Here is a 25,303-nt window from a genome sequence, read left to right on the forward strand (position 1 = left end):
ACCTTAGAAACAGCACCGCGCGTTACCGGAACCGATACCACGGGTGAATGTGCTGCCGGCTGGCCTGATACGACCTCGGCACAGTTCTGCTCCAGCCTTCCAGACCCAGTTTGAGCTCGGCGCTTAGCAATCCCGCGCAATGTTGCAACATGGAGCACCATAACAGGTCCGCGCGTTCCTGATTCACTGACATTCGATTAGTGTTTGAGACACGCATGGGGCCCGTACACCAGGCATACACGTCAAGCAGTCCAAGTCATATCACGCCAACGCCGCAGACTTGGCACGGCATTAGCGCTGTCCAGAGAGTGAACGCGCAACAGCCAGACTCCGGTTCTCCCCGGCAAGGCGCCAAACACGCCAAACAAACGCCAAACAAAGTCGGTCTCGGCACCATTTACATACTCGACGTTCGATCAAATGCACAGCATCGAAAATTCCTTCTGGATCTCCGCGACAAGCGGATGGTGTGACTGGCATGTCTGCTAAAATTTCTCTAGCTCAGTATTTTAGTTAAATTTACAGTAGCTTGATAGCCAGGAGCCACACCTGGTAAAAAATTGGTACAACACGAAACTGTGGGTCAAACGAGACGGGTGGGGGTGGGGATGGGGCTGGACCCAGCGGTCTTAAAGTGTTTGGGAGTGTCTCTTTCAAAACTGAGATGCCCCTATTTCGTTTCTCTTTAAAGTCGATGACACCCAATGATCAAGCCTGTACACGCAAACATTCAGGATTCTCGTCACAAATCACTACACTAGATTTGCCAGACAATGGTATGAACGTCTTGTCATCGGCACCAAAAGCAAAATGCATCGATCAGCCTATCCGAGACCACGGAGCTTCCAGAGTGTTTATCTTTTTTGCCGATCGCTTTGAATGACAAATTCAAAACCCTGTTAGTATGACGAGTAATTAAATTGATACATGCAACATAAAAATGCAAACCTCACTATCCTAACTGCCGTAAAAAACAAGCACCTCATTCTGTCCTACTATTTCCTCATCATGATGCCGGTAAAGTAAACCTTTAATCCGCGTCAAGTGCATACAGTAGCAGAACGTGCAGCATGTTTGTTCTAGCGTCACCTCTTTTGGATCTCTTTTGAAGCCTTTGAACCATTTAATCATCCTATTTTTACAAAGACCAAAAAGTAAAAAAAAAATGCTGCGGTCATTGCTTTTTATTGCTCTCTGCTATTTTTCTCACCATTTCTGTTCGCCGCCGGGGTTTGAAGCATCCTCAGCTGAAATCCGTGGCGTTTCGTGGTGCCTCGTACCGACTTCAAAGCTTGGTGAGAGAGAATCAGTAGTGCCACGCGACATAAGGGCAAAAGAGCCGATATTGCATGTTATGTTGGATGGAGAGAGCATAACTCTTTAATCCAGAAAGAGTCATAAAAAACAAGACGTAAGAGGGCGGATGAGGAATGGGGGCGAGCAGGTAGAGATATGTCACGGTGACAATAGAGATCTGTAATAGTATTACACATTTCTATGGATATGGTCATTTGCACTTGTCATTATTACACTGAGATTGATGTGGGGAAAAGGCATGGTATGGTACAAATTGTATAACAGAATACGAGGAGCAAGTCAACTGGAGAGGGAGGGTCAAGGATAGGCAAACATAAATTTTTTAGCCACATGTTCCGAACTCACCTGATGTATAGAAACAAACAGGGGTGGGAGTGGCCGTTCAAGTTTACCGTTCACCGTACACCGTTCAAGACGGTTGAATGCGAGCGAGTGTATGAGCTCTGTTCGTTATGCAGTGGCACGTGTGTGCTACGCCAGCGGACCCCACCAATTACACTTTCATAGAGAGCAGAATGTCCGACGCATTATTAAAGCTCGTCGGTGTCAAAGGTGTCTGGCTCCACTAGCTCAGTTTATGGCATCAAGTTCATGGCCAACGGGAGGCCGCGGGCTGACCGGGTCATGATGCCAACGAGCCGGAAGTATTACATCTTGAAAGGTCTGACCTGTCATGCTTTTAAGGCCCGTCGGCGGCCGGGCCTGTCATGCTTTTCAGGCCTGTTAGCGGCCTGGCCTGCCATGATTTTGAAGGGCCAGGGGAGCCATGTTTATAATAATCGGAAACAACGGAGTAACTCAGTGAAGTATGATGTGCGGTAATAATGGGCACTAAGGAACGGCGCACAGGCTGAGGGTGTACGTTTGAGGGTTTTGTAAAAAAACAAAACACTATCCGAGCCCGGACCTGGAATAATGGATGCATTTCTGGGATCAGAGCTCACGCTTATTCGTGCTTGCTGTGTGAGTCCTGACACGTACCATGCAATCACGCGATTCCAGGTGAACGACACAATTTGGTAGCAGAGGTTTAAGGTGCTGCAATGGTAGACACGGTCCGTCCTGCCCTCTGACGTCAGCTGACCTTTGGCGCCGCCGCTGATATCGGTCATAACTGTCAAGAGCGGCGGATATCTCTGATATCGCCAATATCAACTGGCCTTTGGTGCCGCCGCTGATATCGGTCATAATTGTCAAGGGCGGCGGATATCGCTGGTATCGCCAATATCAACTGACCTTTGGCGCCGTCGCTGATATCGGTCATAATTGTCAAGGGCGGCGGATATCGCTGATATCGCCGATATCAACTGACCTTTGGCGCCGCCGCTGATATCGTCCAAAATTGTCAAGAGCGGCGCATATCGATGATATCGCCAATATCAACTGGCCTTTGGCGCCGCCGCTGATATCGGTCATAATTGTCAAGAGCGGCGGATATCTCTGATATCGCCAATATCAACTGACCTTTGGCGCCGCCGCTGATATCGGTCATAATTGTCAAGGGCGGCGGATATCGCTGATATCGCCGATATCAACTGACATTTGGCGTCGCCGCTGATATCGGTCATAATTGTCAAGGGCGGCGGATATCGCTGATATCGCCGATATCAACTGACATTTGGCGTCGCCGCTGATATCGGTCATAATTGTCAAGGGCGGCGGATATCGCTGATATCGCCAATATCAACTGACCTTTGGCGCCGCCGCTGATATCGGTCATAATTGTCAGGGGCCAATAGCGAGCGCCTTTAAGCGACTGGAACCCAACACGCCACAGTCGGGTGGATCGGTTGCCCCGTCTTTGAATGCATCGTGCAGGTACACACCAGGCTTACCAGGCTCTGACAACCTTACAAAAAATCACAGAAAACAAAAAATTGAGAAACAAACAAAGCGCACGGAAAATCACTCGCTGTATTGCCAAGATGACAGCGAATCACAGGTGTGTCATTCCTCATGGCATATTCCTGACCCATCTGTTCGAAATGTTTCATCGGTATGTCAGCATACATTGCAGCCAATAAAATTTCGACATTATTTGCACGCATGCCAGAGTTGGTGCAATATACACATTTGCAAAAGAAGCCGCGTCAGCAGCGGGTTGCCAACTCGTGGTAGAGGTTGATAACGTGGTCGTGGTGTATGTTGTACTGTTCAAACCAACTTTTTGCATTTCAAGCAGTTGTCGTTGAATTTTTGGCCGACCAGGAGGAAACAAGAAAGAATGATGTGGAGGAAATAGTGTTCGATATAAGGGGAATCACTTTGCATCATTGTGCCCTACACAGAACAAACTAGTGGACCAATTCTCATTCAGTCCTGAACACATGTAAAACTGTTTTTTTCCAAAAAATATCTCTGAAATTTGAACCAAACAAAACTTGAGGAAGAAAATCAGGGCACGTTTTTTGGATATTTTGAGTTACGCATTTTTCTCGGTTACCACAAGCGCGCATACGGTATATATCACTATTTACCTTTGCAGCCTACATATACTTGAACCTGCGCTTTCATATCACGGACTGTACTCCAATCACACCGATGAGCAGATTACCACATCAGACAGATTACTACTCACATCACATCAATTGGCATAACTTCCATGCCACTTGCAAAACATCTTTTAGAACACATATTTTACGTGACATCTTTTGGAATACAATACATACATAGAACACGCAATGCACAATACACAATTCACAATACACAATGAAATACACATACTCGAAAATAACACTAATAATGTTGGGAGTTCAATGCGTAGATCATGCAGGGCGTTACGCAACACCGTACTACATGTATAGCGAGCGAACATTCGCGCCTTCACCCATGACACCTAAGTCACTCCACCTTCGGTCGCCATCTGCTGACCGAGCTCCTCTCAGCGCGACGTCCCACGCCGATGCCAACATCGTACTGCTCCATATTCCCGGCAGAGCGCGCGGCTTTGGTGCGGAATATGGCCCGGGGCACGCGCGGGGCCGCTCCCTATATAAGCAGGTGGTGACCGTGCGATCCTGCTGGCAGCGTTTGGAGGCCTACCCATGTGCCCATGGAGGGGAGACGACGCCGGTGCCTCTTCAGCCGAAGACTAACGGTGAGTGGACGTCTCTCCCGACGGTGACGTCACAGCCGGGGCAGACAATCGTCGTCGTCGTCACTGGGGCTTTACGACGCACTGATCTACGGAGGCTATATAGCGTCGCCTGCTCGTCATCCTAGCAGGATCACTAGCATGGAGTCTAGGTCACAGACGAGAACCACGAAGAATCCCACCTCGCATCATTGGTCTCCCAGGCGCGCTGTGGTTAACGCTGACGCGGTAAGCACTACACTGTCGTCCCTCCCTGCGGCAGACGATCGCAGATTTGCGGTAAAGAGGAGGCGGTGGTTAAGGCGGCGGGGCTTTGTTGTTGCGGACTACTCGGAAGAATGGCAGTTCTTTGTCGGGCCTGATCAGTCAAATCGCCGTATACACCTCTCACATCGTCTACATCGCTTCCCCGATGCCCTCTGCGGTGCAAGTTCTCCTGACATGCCCAAGTGATTTGGTACTGCATGTTAAAACCGAAATGCCAGTGAACGCAAGCTCGTTTTCAGGCGCCCTCACATCATGCGCGCTGGCTACAGAATCGCTGCAGATTCTGCAGCCAGTCAACTGATGCAGACTAGAGCTGCCACATTTAAGCCCGCAGCTCATCTAAGCATCGCTAAAAAAGCTAAAAGGTGGCATTTCTCTAGCCAGGGACACCACACCAACGCCGAAAATCCCTGGATTCTGCAGCATTTAGCTTTTGCACTGAGCTATCATTCCTCGCTATTTGGGAGTCTCCGAACTATAGGTCGTATTTTTAGCCTGCAACAGCTGACTGGCAGCAAAATCTGCAGTGATTCTGCCTTTTGCCTTTTGTCCACCTTCGGGCCTTTGTCCACATCGAGCATTGGTGTCATTGGTTCATTGGGACAATATCACGACCGCCGTGCCATTCAGTAGTGTGTCTACATTATGTATTTGTCAGGTATCTGGTCGCTTCAGCGGAAATCTACTGATATGTAAAACAAGTCACGAAATTCTTGATATCCACAGGCATGTTTGTCAGACTTGCACGTGTATGTGTCGGGAAAACGCGTTACCAACACTGACAGTTATTTAACCGCCTCTTATGCAGTGATCAACGACTCTATGCTGTGACCAGCCCGCAGAAGACTTCAGAACCAAACTTTGCAGCACAGACATGTCGACTCGCATCGCAGAGGCCTCGAAGCAGGTCGAGGCCGAAGTGCTAAAATGTAAGGACAGCTACTGTGAACACCATTCTGAACCCACTTTCGACAATCCAACAACGCATCTGTGACTTAGGGAGAGCGAAGCGATCGGACGTAAGTATGAGCAATTATCATCACGTAGTTGATGTCGAAGCAGAAGCGACTGTAGGTCTCCGAGAACCCATTGCAAAGGTTTGATTAATGCGCTGAAATGCTTTACGCCTCGGGCCTGGCAGGCCTGCTTTGGTTGCCGAAATTTGGCATTCATCCTGAAGCGGCCACACCCATTACCTGGCTTGTAATTTGGCGAAGAAGCACCTCTTGACATATGCGTGCATCAGATAGCCGCTGTAGCACTACGCAAAGTCCTTATGTCTCATCGTGCCGGCTTCTGCGTCTGTACGGCAAACTAAACACTAATAAATAGCGGTCATTCCGCAGTCAGATAATCAAAGCGTGCAACATGCACAAGCACGACACGACCAAGCGCAACTTGGATTCATATACAAACCAAGTATTGTCCTCAGCTGGCTCGTGTGGCGCACTGACGGTTAACCTCGCGGGAGAACTCGCACAAAGGAAAGTGGCAGGATTCGAGAACGGCGCAACAAAGACGAGCAAAGAGCGATAAGATTCATCAGTGAGTGATTTATAACTTATGATAAGATTGGTTCAGCAAACAAAGTTGAAGCTGTATGTCCGTAACGTAAACATTTTAAAAAAAACAGCGCTTCCCAGGGGGCGGACTCTGGTTGCACGGCGTAGAGCACGTGACCTTCTGCACAAATCAGCTCTCACTTTTGCCAGTACGCTAGTCCGTTCTCTTTCCTGTCAAAATGTACTAGTCCTGCATCACTGCGACATTGGCTCGTCGAAATCTGGCTCCAGTTGCTAGTCGTGTGGAGCTTTGTTTCGCGGCTGTTGAACCTTACATTTTACATGATCGTGGGATGCAAAGGCTACGTTTTGTTCGCATTGCAGTGTCACAGACAAACAGCGCCTGTTGGAACAGCTTGCACGCAATGCCGAAGCATCTAAGCGACATTAAGTTTAAATAGCTGCGCTTCCTGTTACTAGAAACAGCATGGAAGCGCGCCCAGTGACTGTAAAAAGATTTGCTTCGGAAAGCGTAATGGCCGAACACGACCGCGCCGATCAAATTCGAGGCATTCTTACTATTCAGACCATATTCGCTTGGCCCGCGCTAACGTTCGTAATCACTTATCGCTCTCCTGTTTCGCGGGGAAAGGACAAACGTGTTTTTATGACCTAGGGCTGTGACGGCCGCAACCGATTTCAGCTTACAGTGACGGTGCGCGACAATACACAGCCAGTCTGCAGCTTTAGGTAGGAGGTAGCTCAGTTTGTAGTGGTTTTGGAAGCAGTGATATGACAGATGTTGATAACTTTATTGCACGGGTGCTTCGACGTTACTCTGCTTCGGTTTAGTAACGATGCTGACTGGCCACTGAAGTACCCCATGGCCCGAAATGCACGTAAAATTGTGCCCCTTGGCAAGTGTCCATTGTGCTGTTCTCAGAACACAAGACAACTTGAGCTATAGTTTTAGCTGGAAGTGCAGCACGCTGGAAAAAAACAATTGCTCCGCCATGGCTCTGGCCTCGAATGGCTCCGACCGCAGAATTCCACGCTCGCCCGACGCTGCCGTTAATATTGCAGACCGCCTGGTACCCTCGACGCGACTGCTGGTCATCCTGATGACCGGTCTCGGCGCCGGCACCGTGATGATCAACCGCTACAACGTCAGCATTGCTGTCGTGTGCATGGTGGCGGACGTGGAGCCACCGTCGGTTAGCATTCGGGACGACCCCTGGAATGCGTCCCACCCGCGCGAGCAGATGGGCGGCACCGGGAACGCATCGTCCACGGCAGGCCTCAAGGAGGGCCAGGTGAGGGTGGCCGGTAGTCGGTGGCCACGGCGTAGTAATTAAGATGCGCGTCTGGAAAACCAGTAGTGCTGGGTTCGATTCCCAGCGGCGCCACCCTTCATGTGGGGCAGATGACGGCCCAGTGCATCAGCATGTTGCTGTGTTGTAAATCTAATGACAACAACTGGTTAGGGTGGTAAAGACTAGCGGTGTACAATGTGCACACGGGGAAGAGAGCCCTCACTAAATAGTGTTGGGCGCAAAATCTACGTTGGTAATTTTGTATGCCTTTCCTGTCCATTGTTTTCCTGGAATACATTGAAAAGTCTGGGTAAATCAAAAGCTCAACGTGAACACAGCCAGGTGCTTCTAACGTGATGAATATCCTCAATGTTGCAGGGCGAGTTCCACTGGGACAAGACGTTCCAGGGCCTGTTGTTATCCAGCTACTTCTACGGCTACACGGCAGCGCTGGCACCCGGTGGCTGGGTGGCTGACAGGTCAGCTGACGACGATGATGACGAGCGTGACGGCGACGAGGGAGGTAGATGATTTGGCCCGTAAATGGACACGGAAATGAATCTTGGAAGACATTTGTCGTCTCAACCACATTGGAACACCACACCGGCAATCGCGCCTTAACACGCATCTTATATGAATTTTCAAGTGCTCTGGAACTATAGTGCGCGCGGGCCTTAGGTCCTGTCCGTGCAGCCGGTGTCGGTCTGTTCAGATTTGAACCACATGACCGTTGTTCTTCCTGCGTAAACTCCGTCCCTATAGCTCAGCTGGCAAGAACGCCTGTTTTCCGATATTCCCACCCGTGGCAGGGTGGGTTTGGGTCGCTATAAGCGCTCGTTATTTCCTACTGATAGGAATGGCCTGCGGCCGTCGGCAGTGGTCGCGTTTGTTTAAGTTCGGGTGACATCAGAGCGCAGCATGGTTCGTGGCGAGGATTGTGGCACCGTCAACGTACGCTGCCGAATTCTGCCGTTGACGTGGAATTTGACGCCCAGATGGTAGCAGCCTGGCCAAATTCTGTCCTTGACGTGAAGTTTCACGATCGGATGGTAGCAGCCAGGCCTCGCACAACAAACACCGCTTGACTTGAGCCCAAATCCAAGAAATCCTTCCACTCTAAAAAAATATTTCTTAGTTGAAAAAGTCCTGCCGCACCATGTGACAGGAAATAAAGAAAAAGGCCATTAAGCTCAGTCCAGTGACCCTCGGTGACGCTTACGTTTGCATTGTTGCGAACGATAGCGGCACGTCCGTCGTTAGCCTACTTGGTTCCTTGAGCGTTGGCTTACGCCGTAACCCTGTACCACTGCCACGGGCGGGTTTTGTCGAGGGTGGACGGATATAGCCGGCAGCAGGCGATGCTGCCAGCTCATGCGTAAGCTGTGCCTGGCTCAGATCTGTCTATGCGGGCGCAGCGGCTGCCCGCTGCTGCAGCCGCTGATGCATTTCGACGCCGCAGCGGTGCGCAGCGGCTTCTGTCGTGTGCCACGGTGTCTGGAGGAGCTGCGGCGTTTATGTAAGGCGTGGCACATAGAGCGGGCAAGCTGAATGATCAGAACCCAAAGGTATCAATAACTGTAAATGATTGGTGGAGGCGAGCTAAGGGCTTAACAGACTGCCCTCCGCCCAATTTAGACGATGTCGCCCCCCCCCCAAACACAAATTTTCATATCCGATTTGGTTTCTCATGAGACGTTACTTACCATGGACCTGAGCAAATGTTGCTTAACACAAAATTCTTCGCGAGACCAGCAGTGGAGTTAATACCATGTTTGGGCTGTGTGGAGAAAAAGTGTCGCGGTCGACATTTAAGAGTCAAAATATGAGGACTGAGGCTATTGCTTTTGTCTTATCTAGATGCATAATGCTCCTCGCAAATGCACTCACCAACTTATGCAATGTTTAAAAGAGATTAAACAACAAAAAAGTACCAAACATGATGCTAGATCTCTTCCTATCGAAACTTTTCAAAACCTATCGAAAACTTCGGTGGCAGACACGACAAACATCTAACGCAAACACGACGATAAAATTGTATATCCTTGCAGCGTCCCTGTTCATGGACGTACAATACGTACGGCGCTTACAGCACGTGCAGAGCTTGCTCCTAGTATTTGCGGAGCTTACAGGGCGTACACACCGCGGCATGATCCAAAATAAATGATGATTGTATGAAATGGTCCTCAGAGCCCGCCTCGCTTCACACAGCACCGATGTAAATAATAATGGGGCTACCGACATCCAGCGCCCTCGACCGATGCACCTTGCTGATTGCCAGGCATAGTATTCTTTTTCTCCAGAATATGGGTGAACTAAAGGCATGGGCAGAAGAAATGTCCATAAGTGTTTCTAAATGATATAAAAAAATTGTTCCTAGCTAGATACATGTGATTTGACTATTGCATCTTGATGGAATTACATGGAAACAATATTTCCCTTGTCAAAGTATCAAGACTACATACTAAAGCTTCTTGAAGGCATCAACAACTTAAGAGCTTTTTATTCCATTAATTCATCATAAAAGGCTAATATTCTAGCCAAAAATATTGGTGGCCCAAGCCAGGATTGGAAGGAGGACCCAACCAACATTGGGGGAAGGGGAGCAAGGCCCTCATAAAGTAATACAAATCAATGCCCATGCCAGGGCCACCAAATTGTTGAAAAGGGTGTCTACGGTGTAAGTAACCGCAATTGAGTCTTTTGCACAATGGCTTGACTTAAAGGTGTTTATCTGGTGGACGTCTTCGACGGTCATAAATATAAAATAACTTGATAACGTTAGTTACTAACACTACCTTATCCCATATCATGGGTAGACGCAAGAAGTTTGTCACCCCCCCCCCCCCACCCCCCCCCCCCACACACTCCTCCGCCGAAGTAAGATGGAAAGCACCCAATCAGTCACTAAAAACGCTGGAACAGCATTTTTGCCAAATTTGTTGAGTGCTCGCGTTCCTTCGAATAACGGCTATTCTGATATGAATCTTTGCCTATGTTTTACAATATCCAAGCGCAGTGTTATGTCGTCGATTTGGTGTCAGTGTTCGTGAAATGGTCGGTAATAATAATTATGCCTGTGAAATCTAAGCAATGGCGCTTTCAGAAGTTTGGCGAGAACGCCTGGCCGAGGTCCGATTAGCGGTAAATAAAGCCGGCTCTGTTCGTTGGCGACCTTTCGTTCCGCTTAGACGCAGCCGTTAACTCCTGTTAATGGGGATATTGGCTTGACTCGAAAGCTAGGATTGTCGTCAAATGGTAGCAGGCTGTAGCCAGATCTGGCACCTGATGATCAAACCAGCTGGACCCGTTGTAACCGTTGTAACCTGTAACTGTAACCTCGGGCATAAGGACTATATACAAATGAGAATTGTTTAGCGTTGTCCTCCGGTGCCTGAGCGATATCGTTCCCTTCACCTCACCGCCCCCACAGGGCACGCCTCTGGCTGGCATGGGGGCTGGTGCTTGATGCTTACCAGGCCATGCAGGTGTAGGAGACAATGCATTGTAATGCAACGGTGGTGTGTTGGGAGACAAAAACTCCCATCTCTGCCGTCGTATCCCGAGAGAACGGCGGTTAAGTTAGGCAGTTCAACAAGCTGACGAAACTATACTCTGGGTGCACTGTGTTTGACCATCAAAGCCTTGTTCATCATACTCTGCTTCGCCCGTATTGCTAGTGTTGGCTATAACGTCTGCGTCCAAGCCAGCCGACTTGTTGAGCCTGGGTCTAAGAACTTTGTACGTGTGCCTGTCATTGCAGACTGCCTGCCTAGCTTGTGCTCATGTTCACCTACGTGTGCCACAGACTGCCGGCCCAGCTGGTGCTCATGTTCGGCGTTGTCACCCAGGCAGTGGCCACACTGCTCTTCCCCATCGTCGCCAGAACCAAAGATTATCTGCTTCTTGCACTGAGGGCAGCACAAGGCTTCACCTGTGTAAGTAACTGCACATACTTCATCATGGGTGGGAAGGGAACGCTTCACCGACAGCCGTATGTGACGTCAGCGTTGTGACGTCAACACCGGGCCGGTGCTGTTCCAGTCTGTAGTCCTGCCGGCCAGCGTGGTGCTTATCAGGAACTGGAGCATCCCCGACGAGTACTCCACTCTTTTCTCCATCGCCTGGTCGCTGCAGTACATCTTCGCCGGCTTCAGCTTTCCCATCAGCAGTTCCTTGTGCGAGTATGGCGGCTGGCCGTTCGTCTTCTACGTCACCGGTGAGATGTGACGTCATCTGACCGCCCTGTCGGCGGCTCGGCGCAGGCGCGGGCCTGCAGGCACGGCGACTATTCGTTCGTCTTTTACTTCACAGGCTCGATATGCTGCGAGTCGTTCTACGCCAATTCAATCAGTCGAGATCATACCAGCATCTCAGATCTTGTGAAGACTTGGTCTGTAGGGTCATGTCGTGCCTTGATCACAATTTTTTGACGATTCTAGTCTTTTAAGCTTAAGCTTAAGAGCTCAAGGCACCTCGCCCCCAGCCGCTTCCATCGGAGCTGCCGGCAGAAAATGATGTGGTGATGATGATTTTTTAGTACAAGTGTGGTGACTTTACGGCCATAGCGCATATTTGTAGTTAAAAAACGGAGTTGTGTAGCCCACGTCATGCTTTGAGTGGTGCTATAGAAAAGGACCAAATGAGTTGCAACCTTATTCATTTAGCGTCCTATCTACAACAAATGCTCAACTGCTGAACTCCGTGATACATTGCAGTCATCAGACACTAGTCTCCAGAGGGTTCTATTCTCGAAACTGACCTGTGCATCTACGTTGAAAACTCTCAACAGAAAATATGGATTCGCTGTTCACTCGCGCTGTGCGGATGCGATCCTGGCCGGTCGGAACAGCGCGGCGCGGCGCTCCCGACTGGCCTCGCCCGCCACCCAGCCCATTACCGGCTGGCCCAGCCGTACTGCTCCAATCCCGTCCCCTCCTCCGTCTGTTGCAATGGTTCCAGCCGCTCTGGGAGCATGACACAGGAAACGTACGTAAACGTCCTCCGTTATTTCGTTGACCAGAGAGTAGTCTTCTACATAAAACCAATCTTTGACATGAGGGGCGCAAATTGGCGCGGCAGAAACCTGTAAAAGTCAGGCTTTCGGGTAGGCTAGGTCAAAATTATCGGCTGGGTCCCCAACCCACTTTTTAAAGTGACACCCCTGTCGGCATCGTTATCACCCGGGCACGTGGTTAATCACCCGCACGCGCGCTGACAACGGTCTGGACTCTGCGGCACGCTGTCATGTGCGTTTTCAATAGCATGGACTCTGCGTTATTCTACCCACTAGGTGCGGTGTCAATGACCTGGACTCTGTGGTGCGCCTCCGTGTGCGCTGCTGCTAGCCTGGACTATTGGCTCGCCCCAGCTGCGCAATCCCTAGCCTGGATCCCATGGGACGCCTCCTTATGCGCTACCAATAATTTGGACTCTATTGTACCCCTCAGGTGCTCTACCAGTAGCCTGGACTCCGTAGTCCTTGGTGTGCCGGTGTGCACTGCCAGTAGCTCGGACTCTATAGTTCGCCCTCAGGTGCGCTATCAATTGCCGGGGCTCCGTGGGACGCCTCCTTGTGCATTGTCGGTAGTTTAGACCACTACGCCCCCAGATGGGCTACAACAGCCTGGATTCCGTGGTACGTTCCCAGGTGCTCTGCCAGTAGCCCGGTCTCCGCGTGGCCGCCTCCATGAGCGCTGTCAGTAACCCGGTCTGTTCGTGCTTCCGCCAGGTGCTCTGCCGTTAGCCTGGGTACTGGTGGCGTGGTTTCTGGTCCCCACCTGTCCTGATGAGAGTCGGCTATGTTCGGAGGACGAGCAGAGGTTCCTGACATCCCACCGGCTGTGTCGGGTTGCTACCATAAAGTCCTTGTCGGACAAACAGGTTAGTGTGAAAACGACATTGCGGCCGCTGGCCAGTCTGAGCCTTGGTGTCGTGATTACCGCAGGTCTCCTGTGACCAAACAAAAGTGACGTTTTTGAGCTAATCGTGCAGGTATCTGTCACTTCTTGGACTCCGGTGTTCCTTGCAGCAGAGCTAGTTATTGGCTGGGCCCAGTGACTTCTTGGTCAGCCCAGATTACTGACTGGGCCCAGTGACTCCGTAGTCAGACCAGGTTACTGGCTGGGCCCAGTGACTCCGTGGTCAGCCCAGATTGCTGGCTGGGCCCAGTGACTCCGTGGTCAGCACAGATTACTGACTGGGCCCATATTACTGGCTAGGCCCAGTGACTCCGTGGTCGGCCCAGATTACTGTGGGTTTGGTGATCAAAGATGATGCTTCTCAGCGACATATTTTTGGCGTTAATTAGGACACAGTTTAATTATTTAGGTATCTCTTGGTCCGGCTGTATATTGTTTTTGTTTCATGCTGATCAACACCCGTATTTTGCCACTGTAGCCCCTTGCAGTTGTAGCCGTTTACTGGAGACAACCTTTCGTGGGATTCGGTAGATGTGCCATCGTCTGATGAAAAATCACGAATGTTTATGAAATTGATGCTGGATGCAGGGGAACGATGTAGCGCTTGTTACAAACATAGACGGCAGCCTTCACATGGGCCTAGATTCATTGCTTTAGTCAGATTTGGAAAATTTTTGACTTCTCTAAAAGCTCGCACGTTTGTAATCATTTAGGCGCCAGCATATCATTAATGGCGGACATATCATTAACATAATGGAATAATTAAGGACTTGACAAGCAGGGTAAACGCATGGATATCTAGAGGAAATGGGCAATTGGTTGGATGGGCCCACATTTTCAAAAAATTGTAGGTATTGGTGTTGTTATCAGTAAGCTGTTTACTAAATCACGGGTAAATACTGCAAGAAATTGTCTCAATGGCACTGCTTTCCCCTCACGCCGTTATAGCTCTGTCAATTCACACCACTGCTGCAGCTTTCAACGCAAAGCAGTGCCTTTGGATGAAAACGTTCCTGACAGTTGTCGATGCTTTAGACTGAAGTTCTGTGCAACGGTAGAATTCGGGAGTACAGCAGTAGCACAACAGTGGGGAACAAGTGATTAGGATTGTGTGGCTGGCGGGCATGGGCATAGCCCCGAAGATAGGTGGATGGCGCGAGAGGAAGCTTACCTGTAAAAGCGTTCAGTAACTTATTTGGAGTGCTCGGAGATATGCGATAACTTTAACCAGATTAACATGATATTTTGACAAATTTACCCAAATCCACAAAGCTGGATTCAGTCGAAACTATGTGTGTTTCGAAGGTCATGGAAGGGCAGGAAGCAGAGAACAAGGTGCCAGCCTCAATGAGCGCAGATGTCACGTGCGACAATTTCAGTGAGTAGTTCATGAATCATATCTCCTTTTATACAGTTAATCCTCCATGCTGAGTGGATTTTGCAGCAAAAAGATGTAGCATAGGATGACTGGAAATATTAATGGACTATGAAGTCAACGTAATTATCAGTAAGATGAGCATTCAAATCATAAAGCTTGTCCACAAAAGGGCTAAAACAGCAACTAGCTGTCGATTGCGTCATGTCGCATTAGCAGGACCTAGCAGGGCTTAATCTGGTTTTGATCCGCCATGTTCTAGTAACATAAAATAAGCCATATCCGAAAGCAGAAGTTTTCTTTGGGGCACCTAACTTGTCGAACAGCTCCCAATGCATCAAAGTGGTTTTGCTACCATGTGCTAATCTGATACGTCTGTCATCAGTTGGGACCACGAATGTTTGGTGTTGGGCTGTCATAAGTTAAGAACTCATATTACGATTTATGAACAAGGCCCCGCCTCAAAGAAAACCATACATTACTGTGAAACAGAGTCGGAAAGTAAACACGCAAGTCGACCTATTAAAATGTAATTTTAACCCGACCCAAGGTAGGTGGCTTTGCCATTAACCAGCGTATCTCAGACATTTGAAGGCGCATACGTCCAAGCTCAGACGGCGGGAGCTTTTTGTTCCTGGAATTTATATTGCGTTTATGAAATTACTTATACAAGACATTGGTATCGCAAATATGATAATTGTTCACATTAGTATCGCAAATATGATAATTGTTCACATTGGTATCGCAAATATGATAATTGTTCGGGCCATTGTCCCAGTCTGATGTATTCGTATATGACAGCGTTTCATGCACTTAGTTCTCCGGATGTTGGTAAATGTCAGTGAGAACAACTGAATAGTGTTTCGCCTTCAGCGACGCATGCATCGTTGTCCACATGTCTCTATTGGAGTTGCTGTGGTTGAACCGGGCTCCTCTGATCACGAGTCCTGCGCTCTAGCTCGAAACTAACCAGGTGGATTATTTTTATGTTCGAACTGAGTTTTAATCATTTCCTGGATATTATTATCTTTCTCGTAGAATTCAGAGCCGTATTGGAGTACTGATTACAGCACCATGGATTACTGATGGTGCTGCTTATCCACGTCATATGTGCCGACTCTTCGACCTTTCTGACTTTCCGTAGTTGTTCTTTGTCGATGATGATTCAACTCAAGCGGGTCGGTGGTCGAATTCTCACCACATACGCTCTGTCGCGCCAGACTTTAGAGTCCGTAACCGGACAGTTGGCTTTCTGTGCTCTTCCAGTCTGATCGATAGAAGGCGACTGGTTCTTTTCATCGCAGGACCTACCACAGCTGCGTGGCGTGCTGTGCCTGCAATTTGTCATATGTTTCCTCTTTGTCGGTGGTTTGACTTTGTCACATGCTCTTTGCGAGCTTCTATTTACTTCAGAAAGGACTGCTCTAATGCTACTTATCGGTACAAATTTCTCTGGATCTCTCTGACAAGTCATTGTCGTAACGATATCCCTGTCGTTGGTTTCTCCTTCGACTGCCCTTTTTTCCGGCATGCTCCTTGGGATTCCGGTCCTCCAGAATGTTTCGGTTAGGTGGTCAGGTAGTTAGGTGCTGTTTCTTTCCGCCGTGGCAATGTCCTGCATCTGCTGTTGGTTTTTCCGACTTTTATGACTGGGAACGGTAGCCTTTTATTGTTGACACGTTCCATAGTTAACTAGATGAGAACTTTGGTGAGCTGTCTATAATAAACTGTCGCAAGCTGTTGACGTGGTTGAGGAACTACGGCCACACCTCAGCTGAACGAACAACGCTACCAGAAAATCGAGGGAGTGGCCATGTGATCACCTCTGCCACGAGTGATTGCCGGAATCTGCGAAGAACATTTCGATGACGTGGTGATGGAAAGTGCACTACTTAAGCCTTCGCCGTGCCCACGATACATCGACGACATATTCATCCTCTGCCCACACCAAAAACGGGATGGCGTGCCTCGACCACATAAACAGCTTGCAACAGGTTGTCCGGATCACTATGGAAAGGAGGCAACAACAGGCTACCGCTGCCAGACGTACAAGTCGAAAGAACCAAGAAAGCGTACCAGAAATTAGTGCACCGGGACCGCAACAGCAACTGGTCACTACCCGAACGTCTGGTCACATGAACTGGGCACCGTCAGGAAATGTACCGCGGGATGCTTTGCACATCGGGTGACTGACAACAGCTATGATGGCGCATCTAGGGGAGAAATAACCACCTGACCGAGAAATTGTGCAAGCACGGACACCGAAAAAGTCTCCTTAACAGAAGTTGAAAGAGCATGCTGGAAAATGTGAACAGTCTAAGGACATAATCCTGCGATATCATTAGTTTTGCACATGGACTTGCCGGAGAAAATCTGAAGAATCTGTGGACAAAACACATCAGGGCAGTCTTCAACAGAAGATCAGCGCTCAAAAGAACGCGTACACAAATCAGACTATCGGCACCTAAGGAGCAAAGAACTGCATGTGCGACATACCGGGCAGTTGTGCCAGGACCTGCAAAAGAGACACGAGTCGCCGTCTGAGCGTCGGATTAGAGAACAGAACCGAAAACATCCGGTGTGGGACTTGGAAGCCTGGTGAAGCAAAGGCGCATGTTCAAAAGACAATCACTGACCAGCATGGGATGGGATAACTATCATCGAAGGGTGCAACACTGGAAATCCAGAAAGATCAAGGAGGCAGCAGATATGACATTGGGTAACAACCCCACCAGCAAGCCAAGTGTAGACGTCACCCCAATATGACTTTGAATTCTCAAAAACTCAAGCATCCAGGAGATCAATGTCAGAAGGTTCTTACACCATTAGATCATCTTGCACAATTAGCTCAGTGTTGGAACGTTGGACTCATGCTCAGCATACAGCTGTTAGAAAGCCGGCAGTATCAAGGAGAAATTTGGATTGTGGCGTATTGGTTGCAGTGACGCCCACAGAGTTGTCGCAGAATTCAGTCAGACCTGACGCCTGAGCTAGTGGCCGAAGCGCTGCATCGGTACGAACAAACTAGACGGGGGCAATGTCCAAACATACTCGTCCCCGAAGTTATAAGGCATAAACAAAGTTGTTGCACGGCTGACTTCTTAGCTGCTTAACAGGTATGATTCCGCAGTTCTTTATCGTATAGGGACGTGGCATACATATTCTGTGGTTTTGGATGAGGAAGTAGCGTGTCTGTTCATTCATGCCTAAAGATGGCCATACTATGGAGCTACAACGTGGCCAAAGGCATGCGTTATCTGAAAATGTGCGAGAAATAAAAATGTTAAATGAATTTAGATGGCTAACACACATGCCCTCGGATGGGAATAGGTAATCAAACTTACCCTTTCAACGATTTTTCCAGAATGATTTAAGAACGTTAACTGTCGAGAATCGAATAGCGGGCGGCTTAATGTGAAAACAGTTAGATAAGCCTTGTGAGGTCGCTGACTTATGGTAGGTCCAATTCAGGTCATGGCTGTCGGTGACGGGCATTTCTACGGGAATCATTCAGTGTGATGTAACAACAAAGTGTTAGACAAAGCCACGCATATGTGAAATAGTTCGTTGACAGTAAATCAACTGACTTTAGAATTGCAACCAACTCTGTTGACCTGGGGTCAGGCATGAAGGACAGACCGAGGGCAAAACTATTCTGCATTTTTACTCGAGAGCTTGGTTTCTGGAGTAGTTGCTGGTGCTCATGTCGAATATTTTAATTACATGTCGTAGGCATTTGGTCCTCTTGCAATTATAAAGGTCAAGCAATGTCACTGACCTTAAATGGACACCATTAACATCCTGCATAAAACAGGTATCTAGTTTCACGGCGGTTGCATGATGAGACTTAGGCACACTTGAGAGACCAATCTGGAATTTGACCTTGTTTGACCTTGTTTGACCCCAAGGTCATAACCTAGGAACATCAAATTTCGTTGCAAGTGAGCTCACGTACAGGCAAACCCACCCGGTGAATTTGGTGTCTTGAGCTAGCTTTCTTTATGACATCTCAATGGGGCCAAATTGACCCTCACCCCAGCGAAGGGCATTCAACCGTCACCCGGGGCGCGCGTTAAGTTATTTGGATTATCCTAAACCCCACTTGCGACAGAAAGACATTTAAGTGCGAGATTGGGAAGAATCACTCTATAGTCGACCGCCTTGTCAATACTGATCGCCACTCCGTGCCATATCTGGATTGCCAACTGCCTGTTGTCGTAGGTGAAGCCGGTGCCGACACCGCTGTTGGCAATAGTCACCAACCGCCAGGTGCTCATCATCGTCGGGACCTTCTTCTTTTACCACTGGTTCTACTACTCGCTTAACATCACGCTGCCGACCTTCCTGAAGGAGACGATGAACGTCGATCTGACAGAGGTCAGTCTCGTAATATTGGCCGTGCTGCGCGATGTTGACCTGCCGCGTGACCTTGGCTGTGTCCTGCGACCTTGCTATCCGGCACTTTCCGTACGAGGGAAACAGCTGCGATCGTGAGGGGACCACTGCGAGCGGCGTCATCAGGTGGACCGTCAGCATGACCCGAACGCTCCACATACATCAGCACGCAATATTTGGCAAGGTCATCGCCGTTAATACTAAGTCATTTGTTTGCATATAGCGCTATATTGAAGCAGTGACACTCAAGTCACGCAAAATTCCACTGTATCGTCCGCCTTACATGACATAACCTGCGTTTGCCAACGTGCCTTATTGGCCGACGCCATATCTGAACGAAATGGTCGTTCGATGACGTCGCGTATCATAACCGTTTTTTACTTCGCAGAACGGTCTCCTCTCTGGCTTGCCCACCTTGTTCAGCTCGATCGGAGTTGTGCTCGGTGGTCGGCTTCTTCAGTATCTCACCACTAGATGGCAGTTCAGTCGCACGACCTCACGCAAGCTGATAGCTAGTTTCGGTACGTAGTTTTCCATCATCAACTTCCTTATGTAAGACGTCTTCGAATGCTGCGAGGGCCGCTACTACTTTTGGCTTATATGTAGTAAATTTGGGTAAATGTCTCACCACACTGGGCCGGATCGGACCTGACCAGACCGGACCGAACATGGCCTAAAGCGTCCTGATCTGATCTGACATGACCTGATCTGATCTCTTTTACCAACAGCCATCCCACAGCGCCTGCGTTCCTTCCTCTCGTCTTATCCTGGATCTTCGCGGCGCCCCGTTTGTCCGGGGCTAGTTACATGCATCAGCCATGAGTGAGCTGAAATCCCCCCAAGCGGAGGTCCCGTCCGGGCGTCGAGCGCAGCCCCGCTCAGGGGTCCCTGTGCGGGATAAGAGTCGGCGGACGGACCTCAGGAGCATATAGTCTTACTGGACCATTATCTACTTCCATTATTCCCATTGCTCTGAACTTATCATCGGCCGAAAGGGTTCTAATCTAAACCAAACCAAACCAACAGCCATGCTGGTGCCTGCTGGATTGCTGGGGGCCATGCTCGTCCTGCCCTCGGGCAACACATACACCACCATGGCTCTGATCTGCTTGAGCAACGCAATTATCGTCCTGAACGTCTCCGGCGGTAAGCTGATCCCTTCCCGTCCTCACGGCGGAATCAAGCTTTGTTTGCGTGGTTTCTGCGGGTAAACCGATTCTGAGTGTTGTCAAAAGTTAAGCAGATTCTGTACAGTCACTGACGTTTTTGAACACAGATTTTAAGTGAAGGTGAAATACAACGGTAATAACCTGACCGGCTCCGAACTGAATTGTTGGCGCAGGTAGTGTTCTCGATATACTCACACTAATTTACTGCAAGCTCAGGGAGCGATGGTTAACTGCGAGATTCAACAGAAGCAAACACAACTGTAGTTCCACCACGGCGCAAAACGCAGAGCATGCAGGACCCCACCCCTCGTGAGGTCAGTTCCACGCTTTATGCATTCCACCTGGCCCGTAACGCCACCTGTAGCGGCCGCTGACGGCTCCCCGTGGCGTCCATCTCCAGGGCCGCTGTCAGCAGGGCCTGACCTGGGGCCGCAGTTCGCCGGCGTCATCTGGGGCCTGGCCGGCTCCGTCGGCAACCTGACGGGCGTGCTGACGCCGATGGTGGCGGCCGCCATGACCCCGCACGTACGTCAGCGCCCGTGGCCGACCGCCACGAGGGTCGGGCACCGGTGTGGGGACGGGAGGGGGGGGGGGGGATGTCCGGTGAGAGATGTAGGGGTTCTGTGAGAAAGATAAGCCGGGCTAATGGGATACGCCTCCGATTGGTCGAAGTCCTGAGATGTTGGAAGTTTCAATTGCATTTTGCCATGAATTGGTTCTAAGCATACTGCAACGTAAATAATATTCCGATCTGCGTTGCGGTTGAGCACAAGACAGTAAGACGAAACGCATCATGCCATTATTTAGTTAGAAGACAGATGATTAAGTATATCAACACAGCTAGCTTCCAATATGCGACTCTTATGACGACCGCCTCGGTAAGCTGGCAGGAACACGAATTAGAAGGCCCTGTGAGACATTTTATTGACCTACGTGCACGCCATGCGCAGTTCTGCTGAAATGAATTTGTTGGGGCCGTTTGGTGATGCCAAGTACCAGAACCACAACAAAAATGAACAAAATCTAGTAAGCACTCCAAAGTTGAGTCTGGACCGTTGATGAATACAGATACCGCCTGGTGTTCCGACGTAGCTATGACGCCGAACCACGTCCATTGTCCGTCATGTCACAGATGTTTGTCGGTCCGTTGTACGAATGTCCGTGAGACCGCCTTGTCGTCGATACGGTGGCCACTGACACCGGCCATCGTGACCAACGGCTGCATTCATGCTTCAGAAAACCTTGCTGGAGTGGCGCTACTTCTTCCTCATCGCGGTGGTATTCTTGGTGGCTATGGACTTCGTGATCGTGCTGTTCTGGAAGTCTGAGCTTCAGCCGTTCGCGAGGACTGACGATACGCCACCCCAGCCGTCTGTCCGGTCCCATGAGGACGATCCTCATGAGGACAGTCCACAGATCAGCTGCTCGGATGATGTGTGATCACCACGGAGACGTCCCACTGATCAAAGTCAGGAAGCCGTTGCGCCGCTCTGTGATCCGACGGCTGATTGGAGGGAGTGACGACGGAGGCAGGACCGTCCGCTCTCCGACGGCTGATTGGAAAGAGTGACGACAGAGGCAGGACCGCCCGCCCTCCGACGGCTGATTGGAAGGAGCGACGACGGAGCCAGGACCGCCCGCTCTCCGACGGCTGATTGGAAGGAGTGACGACGGAGGCAGGACCGCCCGCTCTCCGACGGCTGTTTGGAGGAGTGACGACGGAGGCAGGGCCGCCCGCCCATGATCTGCTTCTTCTTGAGACGGAGTAGAGGAGGCCTCTAGGGTTGACTACACGACGCTGCAACGAGCTGAAACATTCCGAAAAACAAGTGGGCTGTGAAAATATCGAATGTCTAGCAGCGTGGATCATAGCGTCATGGGTAAATACAACGAAACGAGTTGGCTTTAGATTCTTCTGACGGCATTTTGTGCCCGAACACCGATGCCACTAACATTCACACGCGATTACAAGCGGTCACTCACTCACAAACGATCAGACGGCGCCCACGCACGGCCATGTGGTGGAGAGATGCTCTACGATGTAGGCCTGTTCTGAGACATGACTAAACCCGCATAAGGCCTGCGACATCATGAGATGCAATGCCACGGAAAAACGGAATGACTGTCGAGGTCAGTCATAAGTAATTGTCCCACACAACCAGCGCAATCGTAGGGCAACTCCTGGCTGTTCCAACGATACACTCAGCACCAGATCACTTCACGGATTAAATTTTCAGCACTCGATGCCGTCGAGCCTGTCTTGCCAACAACCAAGCCAACCACCAATGCGCTTTTCACAAATTTCGAAGCCAATTCAATCCAGTCCGACCTATCATAGAAATGTATGAACCAATCCGTGCCAATCCGCGTCCGTGTTAAGGACTTTCAAAATCTTAATAGCGCTCTTGAAGCATCATTTGAGTATTTTGAGTTTATGTTATTTACTCATTGCCACTGGAAAGATGGCAATTCGTTGACATAAACCAAAGATATCTTACATGGCTCGTTCCATGTTGGGAATGTAATTTTGCACGGGCATCGGGACAAACAAAGCTCATCATATCATGATTAATTTCACAGTTGTCTCGGCCAATAATTTACAAACACCACCGCATCACAGGGGTCAAAATCGCTTCTAGTTTCAAAGACCTCAAAGCATAAGCGCGTTATCTAACTCCTTCAGACTTCAGGTTAAGTGAAACATATCTACCTGCACTCAGCAATTTCAGCGGTGCGCAGTCCACAAGCTGGCGACGACGACGACGGACGACGCTCGTCTAGTACGCCTTCTGAATAAATAAAACGACCATCTCGCCTCATACATCACAAGCCATGTGTGCATTTGTTGTCAGACAAACGAACTAATCAAACAGCCTCAACTGCATCCATGGTTTCCTGCTAGATTACCGGCTTTATCAAAACTATAACCCACGCGCGCCACTCTCCCCTGCAGTAAATGCTCTTTTATCCCCAAGAATGGAACAGCTGCGTCTTTTTTGAACCCCTTTGCTGAATTGCCGGATGCTACCAGATACTCCTGTTTCGCACATAGCCCTGTACTGGAAACCATGAAAGCTACGTTTAGTTGTAATTGTGAAAAGCACAGTTGCGTGAAGTGGTATTTAAGCAAATAAAAACATCGTTTTCCAAATGTATTGGCTATGAGACGGCACATTCTGTCCGTTTTTATTGTTTCCAGCAAGCGAGGAGAGATACCCTAAATAAGTAATTAAATGAAGCAGCACATTAGTCGAATTGTGTAACGTCTGTCGTGCCTCACCAGTGCGAACAGAAGCCCCCGTATTCACAATACGTGGTGCAAGAGCGGGGTGCATCTCGCCCACCATCCGACATCGGAGATGACCGCTGTAGCTTTAACATTTCATACACATGCTGGCCATTTGTCTAGGGCTCTGGTGATCGCACAACCTACTCCAAATATTATGTGCGTCACCAAACCTTGTCTGTATTGTGAGTGTTACTTTTACATATCAAGTCGTCAATGTGACTTGTTTACCACAACATTTTGTGTGTGGAATATGTGGCCGGGTTATGTACAACGTAACCTGTTCGTACATTGCTTGAAATTGAAACTGTTGTATTTTATTGGTTCAAAAGTACTTTTCTGGGTTGATGTCTCCATTGAGCATTTCAGAGATCATTTAGTGTTTTTTCTTGATTCGTTTGGGGCATTCCACGACAAACTGACCACAGAGTAACACAACACTCACTTCGAATAAGACCAAAACACGTCTGTGAGGTACGTATACGGCTAAAACACGATTATGCTAGCTTTCGAGTTTTAGGACCGCACGGCGTAACGATAAAGAACTAGAAGCAGATAAAATTACGCGGTGACGTACGTCACAAACCGTATTTTTCAACTTCGTGTAACGAAGACAGTTTGCAGAGAACAATGTTTGGGAAAAGTGCACAAGGAAGCCGAATGAATGTCTATGCTCTCTTCAAGATGGGCCTCTATTTAAACTGATATGCAATTGCAGATCATTCTATTGCCGCTCAGACTAAAAAAGAATTCGACAGGATCTCCTCTAGATCGGTTGCGAATTGAATTTGAACATTGGCGGACCACACACAGCTGCACGCTATGAGCCGACCGGCCGGCATTGGGTGACCGGGCGCCATCGGCTCACTTCATCGGGAACTGTGACTGTGACCTCGAGAATATGTACTTTAATCTTAAAACAGTCACTCTGTCATTTTTCAGAACCCTAGAACCATGTATGAATGGGGAGTGCGTGTTAAGGAGGAGTGCGTGGCGATCTGACGCATCTGTCGTCTCTCATGCGTTGCGTAGATGGTAAAGTCGTGTGCTCCGAGTCCTCACAGTGCATCAAAAATTATTGCGTGAAGTTGAGCTGAAGGTCAACACGAGGAAAAGCGAACGATTGGTCTGGTTTTGCACAATTCGTTCTCCTAATCTGGCCTGGATCTGAAGCAAAGTCGCCTTATGTGCCGGCCCAGCACGCCTGGAATCGCATACATGGTATCCAATACAGCACGCGTCTAATTCGACGCCGGCTCCGAACGAACCGGGACGGGGCTCACGAGTGGGCGAGTGAGAGTAGAGCCTAACTGGCGGGGGTCGGGGAAATGAACGCCTGAAATTGTGCTGCTTTCATCAAGTACCTCCAGGGAATGCTCAATAAAAAGAACGAGTAGAAATTGGGTGAAGATCAGAGAAAGCTGTTTGACGGTGAGTGTACCGCGAATCATTTGTCATCTTCGAAAATGGGATTTTTAAAAATATGCAGAATGATCGTGCCTAGCTGAGAATACTGGGAGGCCGTTTGATCTGAACCACAAAGCATTCAGCAGAAGTTGCGCAAAATTACCGGCAGCCGTCAAGACAAGAACTTCTCTTGAAAGGGTGTGGTAGAAATTCTGGATTAACTCCATACGGCTTGCTGGAGAAGCATAGCTATCCACCGT

At 49.2% G+C, this 25,303-nt stretch overlaps 1 protein-coding gene across 1 annotated transcript; it reads left to right on the forward strand.

Moving 5' to 3' along the window:
• The first annotated feature begins 4,343 nt into the window (after window positions 1-4,343).
• On the forward strand, window positions 4,344-22,224 carry LOC119113563 (sialin). Its single transcript, XM_037237859.1, has 12 exons — window positions 4,344-4,414; window positions 5,487-5,607; window positions 7,264-7,493; window positions 7,872-7,972; window positions 11,299-11,428; window positions 11,535-11,709; window positions 13,222-13,373; window positions 19,008-19,163; window positions 19,570-19,702; window positions 20,208-20,327; window positions 20,751-20,875; window positions 21,587-22,224. Exons 2-12 carry the CDS (start codon window positions 5,553-5,555, stop codon window positions 21,788-21,790), a joined length of 1,581 nt encoding a protein of 526 aa, XP_037093754.1. The 5' UTR covers window positions 4,344-4,414; window positions 5,487-5,552; the 3' UTR covers window positions 21,791-22,224.
• The last annotated feature ends 3,079 nt before the right edge of the window (window positions 22,225-25,303 follow it).

Source organism: Pollicipes pollicipes, unplaced genomic scaffold (genome assembly GCF_011947565.3).
Source record: "Pollicipes pollicipes isolate AB1234 unplaced genomic scaffold, Ppol_2.1 Scaffold_7262;HRSCAF=8765_pilon_pilon_pilon, whole genome shotgun sequence".
NCBI lineage: Eukaryota > Metazoa > Arthropoda > Thecostraca > Pollicipedomorpha > Pollicipedidae > Pollicipes > Pollicipes pollicipes.